General features: G+C 30.4%; 4 protein-coding genes across 8 annotated transcripts in view; 1 reads left to right on the top strand and 3 right to left on the bottom strand.

Moving 5' to 3' along the window:
* Positions 1 to 1,050: 1,050 nt before the first annotated feature.
* LOC143895471 (uncharacterized) overlaps positions 1,051 to 19,432 on the top strand; it is an 80,353-nt gene continuing 61,971 nt past the window's right edge. Inside the window, exon 1 of one of the 2 annotated variants that reach the window (XM_077402584.1) lies at positions 1,051 to 2,018. The gene's annotated coding sequence lies outside the window, so the exon portion shown is untranslated. Of the gene's footprint in view, positions 2,019 to 18,721; positions 18,862 to 19,432 lie in introns of those variants that run through there. The other variant, XM_077402583.1, reaches the window with a different exon arrangement.
* Positions 3,730 to 7,324, bottom strand: LOC143895452 (uncharacterized). Of its 3 annotated transcripts, none has more exons than XM_077402552.1 (9): positions 6,641 to 7,324; positions 6,434 to 6,553; positions 6,090 to 6,207; positions 5,721 to 5,976; positions 5,529 to 5,645; positions 5,118 to 5,208; positions 4,897 to 5,042; positions 4,630 to 4,762; positions 3,730 to 3,890 (listed from the first exon to the last, which is right to left on the bottom strand). In XM_077402552.1, the coding sequence occupies exons 1-9, from the start codon at positions 6,803 to 6,805 to the stop codon at positions 3,870 to 3,872; spliced, it is 1,167 nt and encodes a 388-aa protein (XP_077258678.1). In that variant the 5' UTR covers positions 6,806 to 7,324; the 3' UTR covers positions 3,730 to 3,869. The 3 variants fall into 3 exon arrangements, with proteins under 3 accessions (XP_077258678.1, XP_077258677.1, XP_077258676.1); XM_077402551.1 differs by having other exon boundaries at positions 3,796 to 4,405; XM_077402550.1 differs by lacking the exon at positions 3,730 to 3,890 and having other exon boundaries at positions 4,413 to 4,762.
* Positions 7,783 to 13,247, bottom strand: LOC143895458 (uncharacterized). 2 transcript variants are annotated; one of them, XM_077402565.1, is made up of 9 exons: positions 13,094 to 13,247; positions 10,710 to 10,829; positions 10,507 to 10,624; positions 10,056 to 10,317; positions 9,845 to 9,955; positions 9,690 to 9,780; positions 8,755 to 8,900; positions 8,005 to 8,137; positions 7,783 to 7,918 (listed from the first exon to the last, which is right to left on the bottom strand). In XM_077402565.1, the coding sequence occupies exons 1-9, from the start codon at positions 13,235 to 13,237 to the stop codon at positions 7,868 to 7,870; spliced, it is 1,176 nt and encodes a 391-aa protein (XP_077258691.1). In that variant the 5' UTR covers positions 13,238 to 13,247; the 3' UTR covers positions 7,783 to 7,867. The 2 variants fall into 2 exon arrangements, with proteins under 2 accessions (XP_077258691.1, XP_077258692.1); XM_077402566.1 differs by having other exon boundaries at positions 10,513 to 10,624.
* Positions 13,895 to 19,242, bottom strand: LOC143895450 (uncharacterized). Its single transcript, XM_077402547.1, has 11 exons — positions 19,078 to 19,242; positions 18,715 to 18,834; positions 18,514 to 18,631; positions 17,796 to 17,931; positions 15,401 to 15,526; positions 15,070 to 15,183; positions 14,845 to 14,935; positions 14,618 to 14,760; positions 14,364 to 14,496; positions 14,252 to 14,281; positions 13,895 to 14,115 (listed from the first exon to the last, which is right to left on the bottom strand). The coding sequence occupies exons 1-11, from the start codon at positions 19,240 to 19,242 to the stop codon at positions 14,020 to 14,022; spliced, it is 1,272 nt and encodes a 423-aa protein (XP_077258673.1). The 3' UTR covers positions 13,895 to 14,019.

The raw sequence follows: 19,432 nt of genomic DNA, 5'->3' as shown, positions 1-19,432 counted from the left end.
TAAGTACTGCAATTTATACACATATAGAAGTTCAATACAATTTAGTAATTTATAAAATTATCAGCGTATTAGAAAAACACGCGCATTTCACACATCATGTCTATAATATTTACATAAAACGCGCGAAGATAACACGTGGAGAAAAATTAGTAATTTGCGCAATTATAATGCAAGCCCCTTTCTTCAGAGAGATAATTTTCTTATATACCAGATACTTACATTCCTTTTTTATACGAGATACATTCCTTTTCATTGATCGTCAAACCATCAGTGGTAGTGTTTTGTGTTGAAGTAAACAGTTTTAATATATCAGCTTGTTGTTTGAAAACTTTAGAAACACGAAATACATTTGAATGTATTTAATCCTAGCTCGCTACTCTCTGGTCCAGACAGTGGACTACTTCTCGGTTTTCTATATAGTTTTCACATAATAATTTTCTAGTTTCCTTATATGATAAGTTCAGTATAAGTTAATAATTTTCTTTACCTGATATTATCGTAAACATTTTATTCAGTCTGTATTTCCAATTTCTACAGTACAAGCTTCAAAATATTAATTAGAATGAAAATGACAATACGACAAAGTCGAGCGGTCTCACGGACCGGAGTGTGGCGAATTAAGAACTTGAAAATAAGTGTGGGTTATAGTTATATAGAATTAAATCTCTTAAAATACATTTATTTCATATAATCTTTTTAAAATTTGATATACATGACATTAAGGTAAAAAGGATAAACAGATTATGTGATTTTTACAGTTTGAAAGTATTCATACAGTGTAAAATATAATTATGAATATACCTGAGACGCTTCGATATATTTTCAATATTTATTTAATAATCTAATAATCTAAAGATTAATTTAAAGAAGATATTGTTTCACGTTATTAGTATTTCAGCTTTATACTTATTAATGTCATCGCTGCATTGACTATATAAACTCATAAAATAAGGTAAGAATGTGCTCTTGACTAGAATTTTTATTCTTTAGCATATCCGATGCACAATCATGCTTTATTTCTAAATAATAATATTAAATATCGACATTTATAAAATTGACATTTAATTGATATCTTTCTTCTTTTTTTTCAAATATATATTTGTTTCAATAATAATTATGTAGATGAAATCTGTTAATTAAAAATTTTTGATTTTACTTCATTATTATATATTTAAATATATACTTTGATATTCCTATTGCTAATCTTTATTATGAGAGGTGTTTTTCAGTACCCAATATAACAGTACCATAAATAAATACAAAAAATTATTCATTGTTTAATTTTTCTGTGAGCATTCGATTCTAATTGTTCGTATATAGTATTTTACATTCAAGACAAGACTTCAGTATTTTCGTTCAGTGTTTTTGTAACGATAAAAGACATAATTATAAACATAAAAAATATTTAACTAAAAATTAATGACTTTTTTCTTTTTAAAATTTATTAAGCATATATGTATTCTGACATCTCACGAGAGAAGACTCATTGTGAATCTTATCCATGATAAGACCATGTCGAATTTTCTCAAAATTATATACGACAGATATAATGATAAAACTTTTGCGCGAAAAGGTAATAAAAATATTGCATATTATATGTAAGTCGCAGTTACTTCAATGGGTAAACAGTACAGTGCGACGCGGCGTCGCGTCGACGCTGATATCGCGATACAGCGCGGGTGCAATAGCGTGCAAGGGTCTCCATTTGCGACGTTTCTCTCAATACAGTATGAACCGTCATGCGTAGAACACTTCGCTCGTATAGTATATTTTCTTCATCGTCGCGAAACATCGTGTCTCCGTAGAATTAGTGATATTAAACGGTATATCCGTGAATTTCTGTCTGCTCATGAAGCGCTGTGTGTTTATTAATGAATTGTGATGTGTGTGATGTGCACTTTCTTAATTTCTAATGAAATTTTCGATAAATCGCGCACAAAACTATAATATACTTAAAATAACTAACTGCACTTTTTAATACGCAGATAAGCAGAATAAGAGACATGAGATATACCAAGGTAAAAATACAAAGTGATATATATAATATTTAAATAAGAATTCTTTTGCACACAACTCTACTCTGCAAAATTTTCTATAAACAAAATTATTTTTTTTTCTTTCTTCATAATTACATCTTTGGCGTAAAATTTAATTGACATCTTTGCTGTTAATAATTTTAACTATAATACAGAAAACGTAAAAAAAGTATATATAAGATATAAAATAAATTTTATAAAAATCTAAAATCTTCCTGAAATCTTCGCGTACTATTTTGTTACAAATTATTTATATTAAAAATAAAATAAAATTACGTATATATATCTACATATGTATATGTACACACATATCCACGTATACATATATACATAAGAAAATTTATTTAATGACCTGAAATTACTCGCAAACTAATACAACTTGACATAGAACTTTTATTGTAAATATCTTATTAGTAAATATACATTTTTTAGACCATATATCGCTTAATATTTTTTTATTTTGTATTTAATTCGATTTCGATATAAACGATATAAGATGGTCCATTAAAAAAAAAAAATAATCTTCAAAATTCGATATATGTATAAAAAGGCAAGAAAAAAGGCGAGAACATTATAATGCATATCCTTTTACGCTAAGTATACCTTTGGTTCTATAAATTTAACATTTCCCAAATACAAAAAATAGTTTGCAAATAATTTTAGGTTATCAAATAAGATAAATTGAATTGAATTGAACAACGATATGATCGAATGTCCATGAAAAATATATTTTTTGAAGATTTAAATTATTCCAAAAAATAATTAAAAATAAAAGGATCTGTTTTACAGTGTTGTGATAGTTTCCAGTGAAGTTTAGCAAAACTCTTTCGGGTTAGTCACGCTTTGCGTGATAACTTTTAACTATTCTTCCCTAAATAATTATATATTTCAACTTTCCCTCCGTCAAATTGTCCTTATAATTTTGCCATCATTATAAAATTATAGTGTACGAATGAAAAGGTAGTATTTAGATATCAATGCCATATGCATCATAAAAAAAAAGATGACGAACTTATCGATTGAAGTTTATGGCATAAAAGTATACAATATTATGGTAATTATTCTAATATGTTGCTAGCGGGATACTAACGTTTGTGATAAACGTATTTTATTCTGCATTAATGAATTATTTCATAATTACTATAATACAGTCTTCATATTCATAATACAATTTTCGATTATTATATCTATACTTCTCTAATATTGCAATTTCTCGTTTATCTTGAATTATAGTCCAGTGGTACCACATTAGACTCGTGAGACGTTTCATCTGCGATTACAAAAATATATCTTGCTTAATTTCATGATAGTCGGCGTACGATAGAAAGAATGAACTTACTTTTCGGCTATTATAAAAGAAAGCGCCATGTTTTAAGATGCATACAATTATAGGAAGAACGATCAATAGCACTTTCAGAACTAGGTTTATAGTACATTCTGCGCCGATGAAGGTCGTAAGCTGAAATATTAGTTTCGTATTTTTATAACATGCGACGATTATTTGCGCTTATTAATAATATATTAATGCGTCCTCTATGTTATTCTTGCCAATACATGTCTTCGTTATCAAATTAAAAATTTGTATGCCATTGCAAATATAAAGCCGTCATACCTGGAGCACTATAAAGGAGAATAAAATGGTGTGAGGTAGCATGTAGCCTGAATATTTCTGACCTTTGACTTACGATAAGGCCACAAACCGCATATTAGCAAAAGCAATCGGTTCACGTTATAATATTTGCTCGCTGGGGCAAACATCTCTCTTCGAATGCCGAAACTCGACTGCGAGACGATCGCAGAAATTACTCTTTTACTCCCTTCCACGATGTTGCATTATGTATTCCGCTTATTTTTCTTTTATTTTCCGTAAAAAAAAAAAAACGGAATGTATACCCTCAACGTGAATAAATATAATAGTGTAAAAAACCGAATAATCGTTACTGGCACGAGGGACAATTGCGATCAATTCCGACGTGTAATTATGTGTAATTTCGCTGCAATTTCTAACTGACGCGAGTGACATCGCGAACATTTCTTGCATTTATTTTTATTGTTCAAGACGTCGCAAAAGATATCGCACTTTTATTTTATAATACAAGAAATCTTGTACTTGTGTAATGCATTATTTAACATCGGTATAGGCATAAGAACATACGAATAAACTCGATGACAGTCGATTTTCTAATTGGTAAATAGGTATCTATATCGTATATACTTATTTATAATTTTGTTTTGAAAGAATATTATTATTAATTCAACTACAACTCATGTAATTTGTTATAATAATATTATTTTTGTATTATCGTAATACATATTCATCATTGCGTAGAGTAGATTACCATAAAATAAGATACCGACATACTTATAAGCTGAAAATCGTGATTTTTTATCTTTTATTATATAACACTATTTATATACATGAATTGTTTTTTTTAGAATTAAATATATTTTTAATAAGAAATAAAATCGTAACATATTGCACAGAGACTAATAATAATTATAGAATTATCAATGCATAATGTGCAATACGCAAGACTGCATTAGCATAATTAACTAAATGCTTGCACTGATTATTCATTATGAATTTTCTCACCGTGATAAAACCTTCTAATGAAGCAACATATATTCCTCCGATGACTAAACCAAAATGTTTTGTATTTTTTAGCATTAAGAAAAGAATTAATTTTTGCACTTGTATGGGTGCTATATACCATTGCACGTGATATCTAAAAATTTATTTGCGATATGAACTATTTATTATCGCACAGTTAAAATGTGTCTTATTAACTAAATTTGTTTCTAATAATTAATTATGCAGATATACACAGATTATGTAAAATTTTGTAATTACTGTACTTACAACTTTTTTAATACATCTGCGCTATGATCTGTAATTGTCTGCCCACCATAATTTCCGATGAAAATGAAAAGAAAATGAACAATGACATAGAAAGTTGATATTGCCAGTTCATTCGCGTTATCTACAATTAATGCAGCTTGTAGTGCCTGGAATTAGCATATAAAATGAGATATGTAAAAATCCGTGAAAGTCATAAAGTCAATCAGTTAGATGTTACTCACATGTAATAAATTAATTGCTAATGATACTACACCTATCCCAATCAAAAGGAAGTAGGACTCTTTAAAGCTGTCTAAGGCACGTTGTGTAAACCTTCGATAAACAGCAAAGAAATTCGGTATTCACAATCATAATTTGCGCAAAAGAATAACGGTCAAATTCTGCATTAAATGAATTGATCTCGTTTGTATTATTCATTGTGTCCGAAAGGAAATATTAAATATTATATTATATGGGCAACAAAATGTATAAAAATTATTAATGAAATAATGATCAAATAAACTTTTGACATATATAACAATAATGTAACTGTGACTTCCGTACAGCGAATCCAAGTTCAAGTTTTGAGAGTATTCGTTCTAATACGTGTACTGTACTTGCGAAGAGAGTGATTACTCTAAATTGATACCGACTCCATAGCTCTTCGCTGAATGTTGACGGCGCTAATTAACTTCTGACACATCAAGCGATTTTTTTGAGAAATTGACATGTGTAAGTTGTTCTCATCCAATGAATGTTCAATGCGATAGCTATAAATGTATATTTCACGTCACAATTAAAATATATTCTGACAAACATTCGATATAAACATCGAAGACTTCTACCAGGCAATTTTTAACATCGCACAAACATGTCGCATGTAAGCTAGAATCATTGATGTAGTACTTGTCATCACGAAAATACCCGCGAAAATAAATATGAAAAATAAGAAGGTATATCTATCTTTCAAGATATATGTATTTTTAAGTTGCACTGAGACACCATCTTGTTTCGAAAAAGATTCATTGGCTGCTGCAGAATCATTGATGATCGGAATAAAATGCATTAACACCAAAAAAAGCCAGCTTAACAGGGCGCACACTAAAAAATACCTGAATTTGTAAAAAAATCATGTATCTAAAGTAGCTTTGCTGAACAACGCAATTATAAATCTATCTATATATCAAAGAAGATTCTTTTAAGGGGTTTCTTACGAAGTAAGGCCTCTGTAAGCCGCTTCGTAAACATTCCGTATCTTTTTGCTATTTCAATTTCCTTAGAATCTTTTAGTGCATTCCATTCGTCGCAAATTTGATTTAATAATTTTCTCACCTATAAATAGTACACGATATATTCTTTGCAAGCAATTAAATAAATTAAATTTTCTAATTAGACAATATTTCATTGTCATTTGTGCATTCATATCTAAGGTATAGTTTTTTTGTATGTATGTGTGTGCGCGTATATCATATATTATATTATATTATTTTATTTATACAACGTATTTTCTTTAAAGAGTAAATTCTTTATAAATTTGAAATAAACAAAAATAACTCACTTCTATCGGTTTAATTAAAAAAGCGATGAATTGCAGTGTACACAAGATAGCAGGAAAAATATCCGAATAGATCTTCAATGCTATTTTGAAATTATAATCAGAAATAAACAGTAATATAGACTAAAAAAAAACAGTAATATTAAGATATAAAAAACATGCGATGATTATAACTGTAAAATATTTTCTCTCGGTCAGATTAATGTGTACCTGATAAATCACGAAGGTGATAAACATTCCTAATATGAGCACGGCTCGTACGTACCGAAATTTATTTTGATAAGGCCACAAACCGCATATCAATAAAAGAATTCGATTAATATTATAGTACCGACTTTCAAGCACAGTCATCTTTCCATGAATGCCGAAACGCATATGCGCTCGATGACAATGAGAACATTTTTCTCCCCTCTCTGTGGTGCTAGATATAGTCGAAGCGTAACTGATGCGAATAATAGTAATAACAATAATTGCGAAATTATCCGGAGTTACGTGTGAAGCACAAGGAAAGTCTCGATCGATTATCTACTATATGTCTCTCGATATTTACGCGAGAAAGAAAATAGACTGAAATTAACCAAACACGCAATGCCACATAATAATTTTCGAGGGGGAATAAAATTCGTGAGATATGTTCTAATTAAGTTAGCATGAAACAAGCAACGTTAGATGTTACCATTCAAGTTTGAACTACCGTATGTGCTATATGCCATTCTATTTTATTAATATTTCGGTTAGTGTGAAAAAGGAATTATTAAATTATGGATCAACAAATGCAATCTTAAGGTGCGTGTCCACCTGCGAGTAAGAACTCTCGAGAGCAAAAAAAGAAAAAGAGAAAGAGACTCTCGAGAGTATCTCTCTCTCTCTCTTTCTTTTTGCTCTCGAGAGTTCTTACTCTCAGGTGGAGACGCACCATTAGAATAAAGATAGTGAGTAAAAGAAAATAGTGCAATAATTATATTTTTTAAGACAATTAGAAAATGCATTGCAATTTGAAAGATAGACGAATAAGCAAATATTTTACGAATAAACAATGTTAATCACCAACTTAATTAATGCGTAATATAATATTGCATGCATTAATATATTTATTTTTACATTTTTGATTGATATGAGTAGTAGATATGTCACAAAAATTAATTTAATATTTTAATTGTAAAACAGGATAATATCGATAAAAAGCACAGAGAAAAAATAGGAAAAAAAAAATATCAAAATTATGGAATTTGTGTCAGGTGCACATAATTTTTTAAATATTAAGTAAAAAAAATAATATATAACGAAATAAAATATTATTTATTAATGAATAAATAGGAGAGAATATATTATCTTATTTAGTTAAATTATATCTTTCTATTTTTCATTCTACTGTGGAAAATTTCTCCATATGTATGTTACTACGAGCAGTTACGCTTTCTGCATTAGTTTATGAAACTATTGTAGAGAGTAAATTACCATCACAAAGGATATTCCCGTGCTCATGACCTACAACAAATAATCCAATGAAGCTGATAACGAAGACGTCTGTTAATAGAAGGACGTCATCGCATTCTCCATTTGCACTGTCTTACCGAGGTAAAGGTCTCCATTACTATAACGTGTAGACCGGCAACATTCGCTACAACATTTTTCGAAGAGATTTGCATTATAAATAAGAAAAATTTCTGCACCGACACAGGTGTTTTATACCACAGCGACATGTATCTAAAAAATTTCATTTTATTCGGTGATAAAAAAAAATATATATACATGTATATGTATAATATGTATATACATATATATGAAATATGTCTCTTAACTATTATTTTTATCTGGAATAATAAAGTTGTGAACACAAATCAACAAATTAACAAGAAAAAAGCAGTAAATTTATGTCTATGTTTTATTCGATTATATGTTGCAGTGATTACGTCAGCTTAATAAACATTTAAAAACTTTATAGACAAGTAATTAAATATCTAAAATTGTTAATTTTCAGTTGGTCATATATGCAATTTATTTGATAGATGTAAATAATTTTATGTATAAATAATTTTGATTTCTTTTTCACGAGAAGTTAAACAAAAATCGCAATGTAGATATTAGTTATTATCGTCCTATATATAACAATTCTATAAGAATGAGTATAGACTTTATACATTTGTTGTGCATAGTTTTGTACGAGATGTGTAGGGCAAACTCGGGTAAGATGGCCATACAGGAAAGATGGCCAACTCATGTTCATTCGATGTTTCATGGCGAGCTAGATTGAAAGAACATAGGTTGGCCATCTTTCCTGTATGGCCATCTTACCCGAGTTTACCCTACGGATTATTACTCACATGGCGTTAAATAACTCGTCAGCATGGTTTACGAACTGTTGTCCCATAAAAGTAGCTCCGAAGAGATAAATCTCATGTCCCGTTATATAACTCATTGCTATTATAAAGTCCATCAAATTATCCATGCTTGTTATCGCGTGAAACAACTATTAATAACAAAATGATTCAAGTAATCTTCATTATATCTATATGTACAATTATTTGAAAAACTATACAGGGTAATTCAGAAATACTTGTACAAACTTTTGAGGGTGAGTTCTCCACACATAAACAAAAAAAAATGTCATGTACATATATGTCCGCCTGGAAATAATGCCTGGTTTATGAGTTATAATTGAAGTATTTCTGAATCACCCTGTATTTGTATCATAGTGCATTAGAAACAGTTTTAACTTATGTGATATTGATTATGTATAAAGTATAAAATACATAGAGTAAAGTGGGGTAAGAGTGCGCGGCGGATAAAAGTGCGCAGTGCAGGTATTACTTGTTTTCCTGTAAGTTAGATTGGTAACGCTAAGTTAATTTATAAATATCTCATTCCTGCACGGGTTCGAGTGGGGAATTTCTCGCGTGGGAAATTGGCTATTTATCGCACAGATGGCGCGCGCGGAATGGGCCACTTTCCACGCACGTGTGATATAAACAAATATACCTGCATTGCGCACTTTTGCCCTACTGCATGCGAACATTTGCCCCACCGGTGAGGCAAAAGTGCGTTTTTGCAATCAGTTCAAGAAAAGTTTATTACATGGAATGTATTCAAAATATATAGACATAAGCCCTAGTGAATTTTGAAAAAAAATGTTTGAAGATTTTACAGTTCAAATTTCAAGACTCTAGCTATATCTCAACGGTAGATATATGGGATCAAAAACTAAGTGCGCACTTTTGCTCTACTCTAATACTCTATTGCAGAAAAAGGAGTTACTTACTCGGTATAAATTTACGACAAAGGAACATGTGCCTATCAGTAACACAATAAGATAAGTTATTGCAAGATTTGTCATCAACAATTTAAAAAGCCTTGAAAACAATAAATCAAACAATAAAATTTTTTATTGTTATACACTTAGTTTTAGATACTTACTTTTGTGCATTTTGATGAAGTTCTACTGTTCTAATTAGTCTTTCAACAATTAGATTTCTCTTATTAGAGCACGCTATTACCTTCTTGTCCACAGAATGTTGTATTCGATAACTGATGACATTAAGTTCTCGTTTAGCCAACAACACAATTATTCATCTTCTTATATTGTATCATTCTAAGAAAATATTATTAAAACTTTAGCATTCCTTACCTGCAAATTTTGAATAATGCGCAGCAGTGCAAAGCAATCAGTAGAAGCATCGAACTGATGGATATGACCGAAAAAACACCAATATTAAGACTTATAACAGAATACAAGAGAAAATAATAAAACTGTATTCCCTTATTCATGTGGTATTCGTTCAGGAATGACATATAATGTGCACGTGATTCGTTTAATGGTCGGAAAAAATCGAGGATATCCGGTATCAGTTCCATTATTAAAAATGTAAATACCATAAATATCATCAGCACTAAATTATATAAGATATGCCATATATATTATAATATTTTTTTCCATTTTAAGCGTAAAATAGTTATAACATACTAAGCGAGATCGAAGAAAATTACAAATTAAGGAATATTTTATATCGCAAATATAATATAGATATATGCTTCTACTATGCTATAATATTCTTTATACATGAAGATAACGTTATTACATATACTCATAATTGTAACGGTTTTTCCTTGGCGAGCGTAATGTTCAACTATTTTAATTTCCTGCGGATCTGTCAACATCCGCCGATTATTAATTATTTCTTCTAGCATTTGTTTTAGCTGTATTAAGTGAATTTTAAATTAGGCGGAGTCTCAAATAAGTATAAAAATCGTCTTTGTTAATTAAAATTAGAAGACAACTTACTTTCTTAGTGTCAAAGAAAAATATATTAAACTTTACAACATACGCCATAGCCGGAAGAGCATCCGACAGAATCCTAATAATGACATTTACACTACGGTCGGCTATAGCAAGTTGTGTGAACTAGAAAAACACATTGTCTCAATATCAATCGTGCATTTAAAAATGATTAATTCAACGTTTTGTTTATTTTATACAAGATAAACTTTTGATAATATATTTTTTGAGTTCAAACAATTTTTTCCTATGGAATAAAATACAAATAATGTTTGGTAAAATATCGAATAAGAGACCCATCTCCTATGACTTTAACCTTGACATATATTATATAGAGATCCTCCTGAATACCCTTCAGAAGGATTTAACCGTCGTCGTTCTTTATTAAAAAGTTATGAACAAAATAATTTTACTGAATAAAATTGTAACTGTTTGATATCATGTACATTTAAGAAGAAATTTACATTTTACCGAGGCTTATATTTTTCTTTTTTTACACCCCCTGCACCCTTATCTCAGAAACGCGCATTATCTTTTTAGCACACATATCATTAACATAAAATGGTTCCACATGGGTTTTCAACTTTCTATGCTATAACCACCGACTGGTATAGGGCGGACCTCGCTTCGCGTGGAAAGTTAGAAACCATGTGGAACCGTACAATGATAGACCTCGTTTCGCATTGTAAGGATTGGGTGCGGTGTGGGGTAGGCCTCGTTTCTTGGGTGGAAATTGCAAACCCATGTAAAAATTCTATTTATGAAACTTCTTTTGTTAATAACTTTTTTAAAGAACGAACAACGGCTAAAACCTTCTAAAGATTACTCACGTGGGGGAACTCTACAATGTATGTTAAAATTAAGATCATAAAAGGTGAGTTCCCTATTCGATAAGTAATTTATCTAATCTTATATTGAATCTGAGATTAGATAATGACTTAAATAATTAGCCATTTAATACTTTTATGTTTTAACAAATCGTACGAGCGCGTATCAGATTATCAATCGATTTTTTTTGCTTGTACTAGTTTTAAGGATGTAAGCATTATTGCTTTTTGTATTTTCGTTAATTGTTCCTTTGTTATTTGGATGTTACCAATGTATTATATTTCGATTAAAATAATGTCTTATTATAAGAACTTAATTTTGCATGTAAATAAAAATAATAAAGTATAAATTTGTTTTATGAAACAATTTATCAGTTAAGAAATATATTACGGAGAATATACTTCTAGTAGGCTGGTAGAGCAAGTTAAATTAAACAAAAAAGTCCTTTATTGTTTTGCGAGTTCCTCAATAATTAACGAGGAATTAATTAATAAAAATCCGCGAATCAGGATGCATCCATGCGATTCGGCGGCAAAAGACAGCCCAGCGTTACATATTATTGGCAGTTGCCATCAGACGCATGCTCCTTCCGATGCCTCACTGCGCGCATAGTAACCCCAATCAGCGCATGACTGAGCTGTCTTTTCTTCGCTACGTGCTTTCATTCGTTATTGAATCGCGTAAATGCATGCTTATTTGTAGATTTTTATTAATTATTTTTAATAATAAATTTCTTATTAATTATTGAAAAAAATCGCAAAACGGTAGAGAACTTTTCTATTCAGTTTAAACTGCTTTATTTACTCACAAAAAGTGGCACAGACACCCTGTACATTTACAAAGTGTTTCGAAACAACATTGTGTAAGAGTTAATAGAAGGTGACGAATCAAACATTTTTCAAGATAGCAATTTAGCCCAGTAAAATGACTCAAAATTTGTCGATCTTGAGGAAATAATACTGACTGGGCTGAAACTTTGTAAACAGGCTTGTTTTAGGGTACTATTCAACATATTAAAAGTCCCCACGTGTAGACGCTACGTTGCGGGAAGGGGAGGGTCCAAAAGGTCCCAAAAATCAGTTTTTCGCAAATAACTCAGAAAATATCAACTTTACAAAAATTTATGTAGATATAAAAATTGTAGCTTACAAAATTCCGCACAATTTCGTTTTTTATTCAAGTCTGTACGACCAAATAGAGCAAAGATATAATTTTTTTTAAACACCGGTAGTTTTGCCTTGATTCAAGAGTCCATTTTCGAGATATTAGCGAAAAATGCGCGACGCGCGTATGCGCCTATATATATATATATATATATATATATATATATATATATATAGATATATATTTCAAAACTTCTTCTTTCTCTTATACATATGTATATATAAGAGAAAGAAAAAAGAAATATTTTTTCCATATAAATGTATAATTTTTTGAGCGTAACTCTTTCCTTAAAATAATTTTTAAAGTATCGACATATGTTCCGGAACAGTTAACAAAAGTTACTCCATTCTAGTGTCCTTATCAAACTTATTAGATAAATACAAAAAATATAAAATTACCTGGGCAATCACATTAGAAATGAGTATCATATAGAAGCACGTTGCACGAAAACGCTCAAACTTGGTTTTTTTATAAGGCCACAAACCAAAAATCCTCAAAAGGTTTTGATTAAGTTTATGATAGTGATCGTCGAATATATACATTCTCTTGCAATGGTCGAGACACGAATAGGAGGCGGATCTGCAAGAGCAGATTTCAGAGAGCAGATTTCAGAGAGCGGATTTCACTTCGCGCATGCTTTTTCCTCCGGTAATGATTTATTTAATATATACCGGCCAATTTTTTTTTTTTTTTTTCTTCTTGGATTTTTCGCGACGCGTGATAGACAGCGGGAGATACAACATCGAGGAGTGAGTGACAGTTGTAGCAATTTAAGTATTGTCCGTGTCTGTATGATGGAAGAAAAAAAGAAAATCAAGCTTTTCTATTGGCTATCGCTGATATAGCGAGATATAAACAAAGCAAAGGAAACATGAGTCATGTGAATGTTCGGTATAAAAAAAAATCTCTTTAGAAATTTTTCATAAGCAAATTAGCTCCCATTCCGTTCTGAGTTGGCGCAAGCGCATTCGCGTAGCGTGGCCGCCGCAACGCTTTGAAGAAATTCATTCCCGCATCAGCCGTTCGACAGAAAACTCTCTCTTTCCTCCATAAAATAACATCAACGACGATATACTACATATCTTTTGTTAAACTACGATAAATTAGTCGAGAACACATTACGTATAAATGTGAGTTAAATAATTGCGAGAAGAAACAAAATTGGAAACATACGGTGCGTATAAAAATAATTTGTGACATACACATTGATAATCGAGACGTTTTTTTAAATAATCATATTTTTATTAAACTTTTTGATACAAAAAACGAATCAGTTATGGTCTTGACTAGACTGTATTCTTCTCATGACTTATAAGTGCTATCTTCATACAAATACATCCGCTGCTCGTGTACTTGGCGCGTTTAATACTTGGCGTGAGATACTGCCATGTTTCTTGATATCGTAAAATAAGATGACGATCTGCTTATAAATTTCAATAATTAGTGTTTCCTTATGTGCAAATTTTTATTTTGGATCTTTTATCAGCTACATATTATTTATAACCAGCAAAGTCACTCGTGTTGTCTACTTTTTGGTTTAGTAGAGTATAAATTACCATGAAATAAGACATTGACAAGTTTATGAGCTGTAAAACATATTTGTTAAATGCTTTCCGTTAATAAAAATCTGTGATTCTTCCATATATACCATATGTCACATCTCTCTACCTTAAAAAAACCTTCGACTGAAGCGGAAAGTAAGTAACCAATATTTAGAACGTATGGCGTTGTGGTACTTTGCATTATAAATAATAGTAATTTCTGCATCTTTATTGGAGCCTTATACCATTTTACATTATATCTGTTAATAAAACATTATTTTACATATTCTAAGCTTTTCTTGAAACCTCATTTAATTTTAAGAAGTTTAATTTCTGGTTGACAATAACGAGAGTGATTATGTAATCGCGATAAATACTCACGCAATATTAAAAATTTCGTTATTATAATCCGTAAGTTTTTGCCCATAGTAATTACCGATAAACAGGATTAAAAAATGAAAACCGACGAATAATGTTGATGTAAGTAACTCGTACATATTTCGCGAAGTTATTGCTCTGAGCAGCTAAAATACAAAAATCGTCTATACATATAAAAATTCATAGCTTGATTATTTGTTGAAAAGAAAGATTTAGAAAAAATAACTTACTCGGAATAAGTTCAAACTTGTAGATGCAACGACGATTATAATTAGTAAGACAAAATATGGCACAAAACTGTTTACCATAAATTCACTGCATCTTTAATAATAAAAGACAAACATGAAATATATTGCATATCAAATGCATCTGCGTATAGTATTAAATGAGAAATCGATATAAATATTTCGATTTTTGCAAAAGATGTATTATATAATACATATAGAAATACCGACTCGAGGGCTCTCCGGTGTATATCCACCGCGGTAATTATGCCTCGATGAGCTACACAATCTTTTTGTGCAGAATTATGCGATACATATTTGTCTATTGAATGTTCAATCCGATAGCTGGAAATATATTTAATCGCTTCTTCATTCGTAATTTTATTCGATATAATAATATGTATTTACACATATATTATATATTTTAAATAATTTTGATTTTCATATAAATTTTTTTAGTATGCAAAATGTTATTACTTTATTTTTCACATTAATTTCGATTACTTCATTATTTCAATTATAAACATAAATCATTATTCAAGTATTGAACTTTAAGTCTCACCTGGCGATTCTTAATAATCCGCAAATATTTTCGACGTATATTAGTTCTAACAAACCTGTGGCCATAAAGACAGAGACACCGAAAAGCAAGGAAATTATCCAGTGGCAAAAAATTGGATAAAAGTACACAGAGAGAAATGTTTCTTTAGATTTAATAAATTTTCTTAAATCTAAAGAAATTTATGCATTGGAATAGTCCAACCGAATCAGTGTTTAAACTACACATTGCAATTGTTTGACTTTTCAAATAAAATGTATCTTTACCTTAAAATAAATCATCTCTCAAAAAGAGTTGAATATTTTTTTAACTTAAACAATTTTATTATTTTGGCTAAAGTATTGCACTATTGTACTTAAATTATATTTATGTTGAATGAAATAATTTCATTATTTCGACTAAAGTAATATACTATTTCACTTAAATTATAATTTTGTTGAATGAAACAATTTTATTGTTTCAGTTAAAGTATTGTACTATTTCACTTAAATTATAATTTTGTTGAATGAAACAATTTTATTGTTTCAGTTAAAGTATTGTACTATTTCACTTAAATCGTATTTTTGTTGCATTAAGGGCCGATATCACAGTCTTCGATTAACGTGATCCTCCGATTAAACTCACTCTTCGTCTCTTTCTAGGGGGACAGTTAGAAAGAGATGCAGAGTGAGTTTAATCGATGGATTACGTTAATCGGAGACTGTGATATCGGCCCTAAGGAACTCTCTTACAACTGCTAAAAAAATAAATTTATTATATTGATTAAATAATTTAATTATTTCAATAAAAAATTCGTTCTTTTAATTAAATAATTAAATAATCTAATTCAGTAACAGAGAGAATTTTAGGGATTTATTTGAGAACTTATTTTATTTAAATACTTTCTAAGGTTGAGATAGCAGAGAATAAGACGTTAGGCGTTTACTTCTATTGTAGTGGAAAGTAAGGCAGAGAAAAACGTAAGTTGTAACAGGCTGTTGTATACAATAGCCTCTTGTTCTCTGCCATCAGCCTTACTGTGTTAATTAATTTAATTGCAAATAAAACATTGATGCAGTTTGATAGATATGGCACAAATTGAAAAACAAATATATTGTTATTAGAAAAGTGTTGCTCTTAAAAAGTAATGTAAAAAAATATATAAACAAGACAAAATAAAGAGACAAAATATATTAAAATATAAATATTTTATTATACGAAAATATTTTTCAGTGTTTTTCAACTACTTTCAATATTGTATAAGATATTTAAATATCTTCAAATTAAAATATAAATTATATGTTGATATAAAAGTAACTGTGGCCATTTTTGTTATTTCAACATAATTACAATAAATGGTAATTTTTAGACTTTTACACATTATAATATAAATAAATGGCATTGGACAATGTTTTTAGAGATCTCACAACTGACAAATAAATGAACGAGAATATATGGTAAATCAAAAACATACTTTAAACATTTTGCAAAATGTTAGTCGCCAATGTTTCCTAAGATCTTCCAACTTACAAATTAATAAATGAGAACAGATGGTAAACTAAATACATATACTTGAAGCATTTTAATCGTATAAGTATCAAACTTTAATCGTATAAGTATGTAATGGCTAGCGCGAAGGAAATATCCGTGAGAGTGCGATCGCACAGAAACGTCGGTCAGTCCCGTCAGAAACTCTCGATTCTTCTCAAACACTTTTCACGTTCGCTTCTTTGTTTAACGGCACACGGCACACGGCACACGTTCGCGGACACGTTCGCGGTTCGCACACGTTTGCACCAGAGATGTTATGTTTGCGACGTTGCGTTTTGCGTTTCTGTACGCTACTACAGCGCGTGGTGGGGGCTACGTGGGGGTAACGCACACGACTCGGCCTGCTCAGCCAGCTTCGGGCTGGTATAGAACTGTAGAACAGCTATCAGCCGGTAACCAGTAACGCGTGGTAACATGTATGCTATACTTACAGCACGGGAAAGAAAGAGACAGCAGATCATATGTCTGCGCTTTTCTATACGCAAACCTGGCTGAGTTTTCATCTTACATTCTTTGCCATTACTTCTGGATTTTTAATCAGATTTAACGGTTATTCCAAACAGAACATTAATTGTAAATAGTAACACTCTTATTTCGATCAAACATATTTTATATTATTTTTATGTAAAGAAATGTTTTATTTCATTGAGTAATATTTAGTGTAACCAAAGAAAATGTTTTTTCATCGAAACATATTCTTTCAAACAATCGTGTTTTTTCTATTAAACAAATGGTTTAATGTAATAAAATTACAAAATTTCTATTCAACAAAATAATGTTTTACTTAAAATAAATTTGTTTCTCTGAAATAAATATAATCCAAACAAATCGAAATCACGAATGTAAAGAAATATTTCTCTCTGTGTACGTTGTTTTGTCGATGAAATATTCTGTCGAAGCATGGAGCTCTTGCGGACGCGTTTGATTTATCGGAAAGATTAGATCAAGAATAGTCGGTAACAGTTCAGTGATTGCATACAGAATCATACTTATGATGACACTCACTGGAATTACATCAATACATACATATATATACAATTCTTTGTACTGACAATGAGTATAATACTCAATAGTTGTTGTTAATGTGTGTAAAATATAGTTATTGTGCAAATTATTAAGCAGGTTTTAGACATAAACGAAACGAATAGGTAATGAGGACGATGATGAGTAATTAGCTGTGACTAGAAATTCAGAAATAAACACGAGCTTTCAAAATCGTGTTTTAGGAAAAATGATTAATACACTGAGAAAAAAATTGGTTGTACGGACTCTATTTGTATAGTTGTTGATCCAATGGTTGATTCAACAATTATTAAGTTGCATCAAAAAAGGTATAATTCATGCTAACCATCAATATTTTTTAGAGAATTAATTAATTCACCTAATGTTTAGTTAAAACTAACGTTTGGTTAAACATATCGGACTAAATATTTTAGTTGGAAACACATTTTGCGTTTTTCAACAAATTCTTTTTCTCAGTGTAGTAACTATTAATAGTTATAATTATACTAAAAAAATTTTTATGGACATTTTTGTATAATGGACAAAATCTGTATGACGTTGTCGTTTTTTTATAACTCTCATACATGACATGAGTTTCGTCATTAGTTCACCAAAAGATGAATGTTGCCGCATTATGTCGCGTTCCGTTTCATCTTTCAAAAGACTCCAATTATCACGTATATCTTTCCAAATTCGCTTCACCTATATGATCGGATTATTTCAGATGATTTTATGACTATTGAGCAAAAAGAAATGATGCTGATGGGATACAGTGGCTAACTTACATCGTTGCGGTTTACACAAAATGCGCAGTACTGTACGATATATGAGAAACTCGGTATGGCGTACGAGAGTACCATAATAAAAAGATCCAAGGTGAATTGTAATGTGAGAAACGATGTTAACTGAAAGTGATGAGGACATCAGAAATGGTATGCCTTAGTTGTAAACTCTTTTCGAATATATAAATCTATATTATGCTTACGTTTTTAGTTTTAATGTTCGCATAATAGATTTGTGTTATTAGAATCATTCTCTTAATTAGATTTTTACAAAGTTAGTCGAAACTTACGAGAGTATATAAAACCAAATTGTGCAGAACTAAATAATACGTATAATGTACATTATTTAAAAAAAAATATTTTTACCTGAAAAAACACGAAAGACCCCATTATAGCAAAATGGAAGATATGACTAATTATCGTAAATTTCGAGCGTTGATATGGCCATAGACCGACCGTCGACAGAAGTATTTGATTTAATCTGTAATAATGATTTTCGGCGAAATCTGTCTTCTCGCAATTCAACAACATGTTAAAAACAATATTGAGGCACCGTATGCGTTTTTTCCGGTAGAATGATATAACCGTTTCCACCCTCACCGGATGATTTTATAAAATATTGTCATCGGCGTTCACGGTATCGCGCCAAGGGGGGGTGCGACTATCGATCGCTCGCGTTTTTACGGCGCCGAAGGGGACGACAGGAAGTTGAATTATCGAA

Source organism: Temnothorax americanus, unplaced genomic scaffold (genome assembly GCF_048541705.1).
Source record: "Temnothorax americanus isolate GAGA-0224 unplaced genomic scaffold, ASM4854170v1 Scaffold16, whole genome shotgun sequence".
In the NCBI taxonomy this organism is placed as follows: Eukaryota; Metazoa; Arthropoda; class Insecta; order Hymenoptera; family Formicidae; genus Temnothorax; species Temnothorax americanus.
This window is presented reverse-complemented; position numbering and strand designations above follow the sequence as displayed.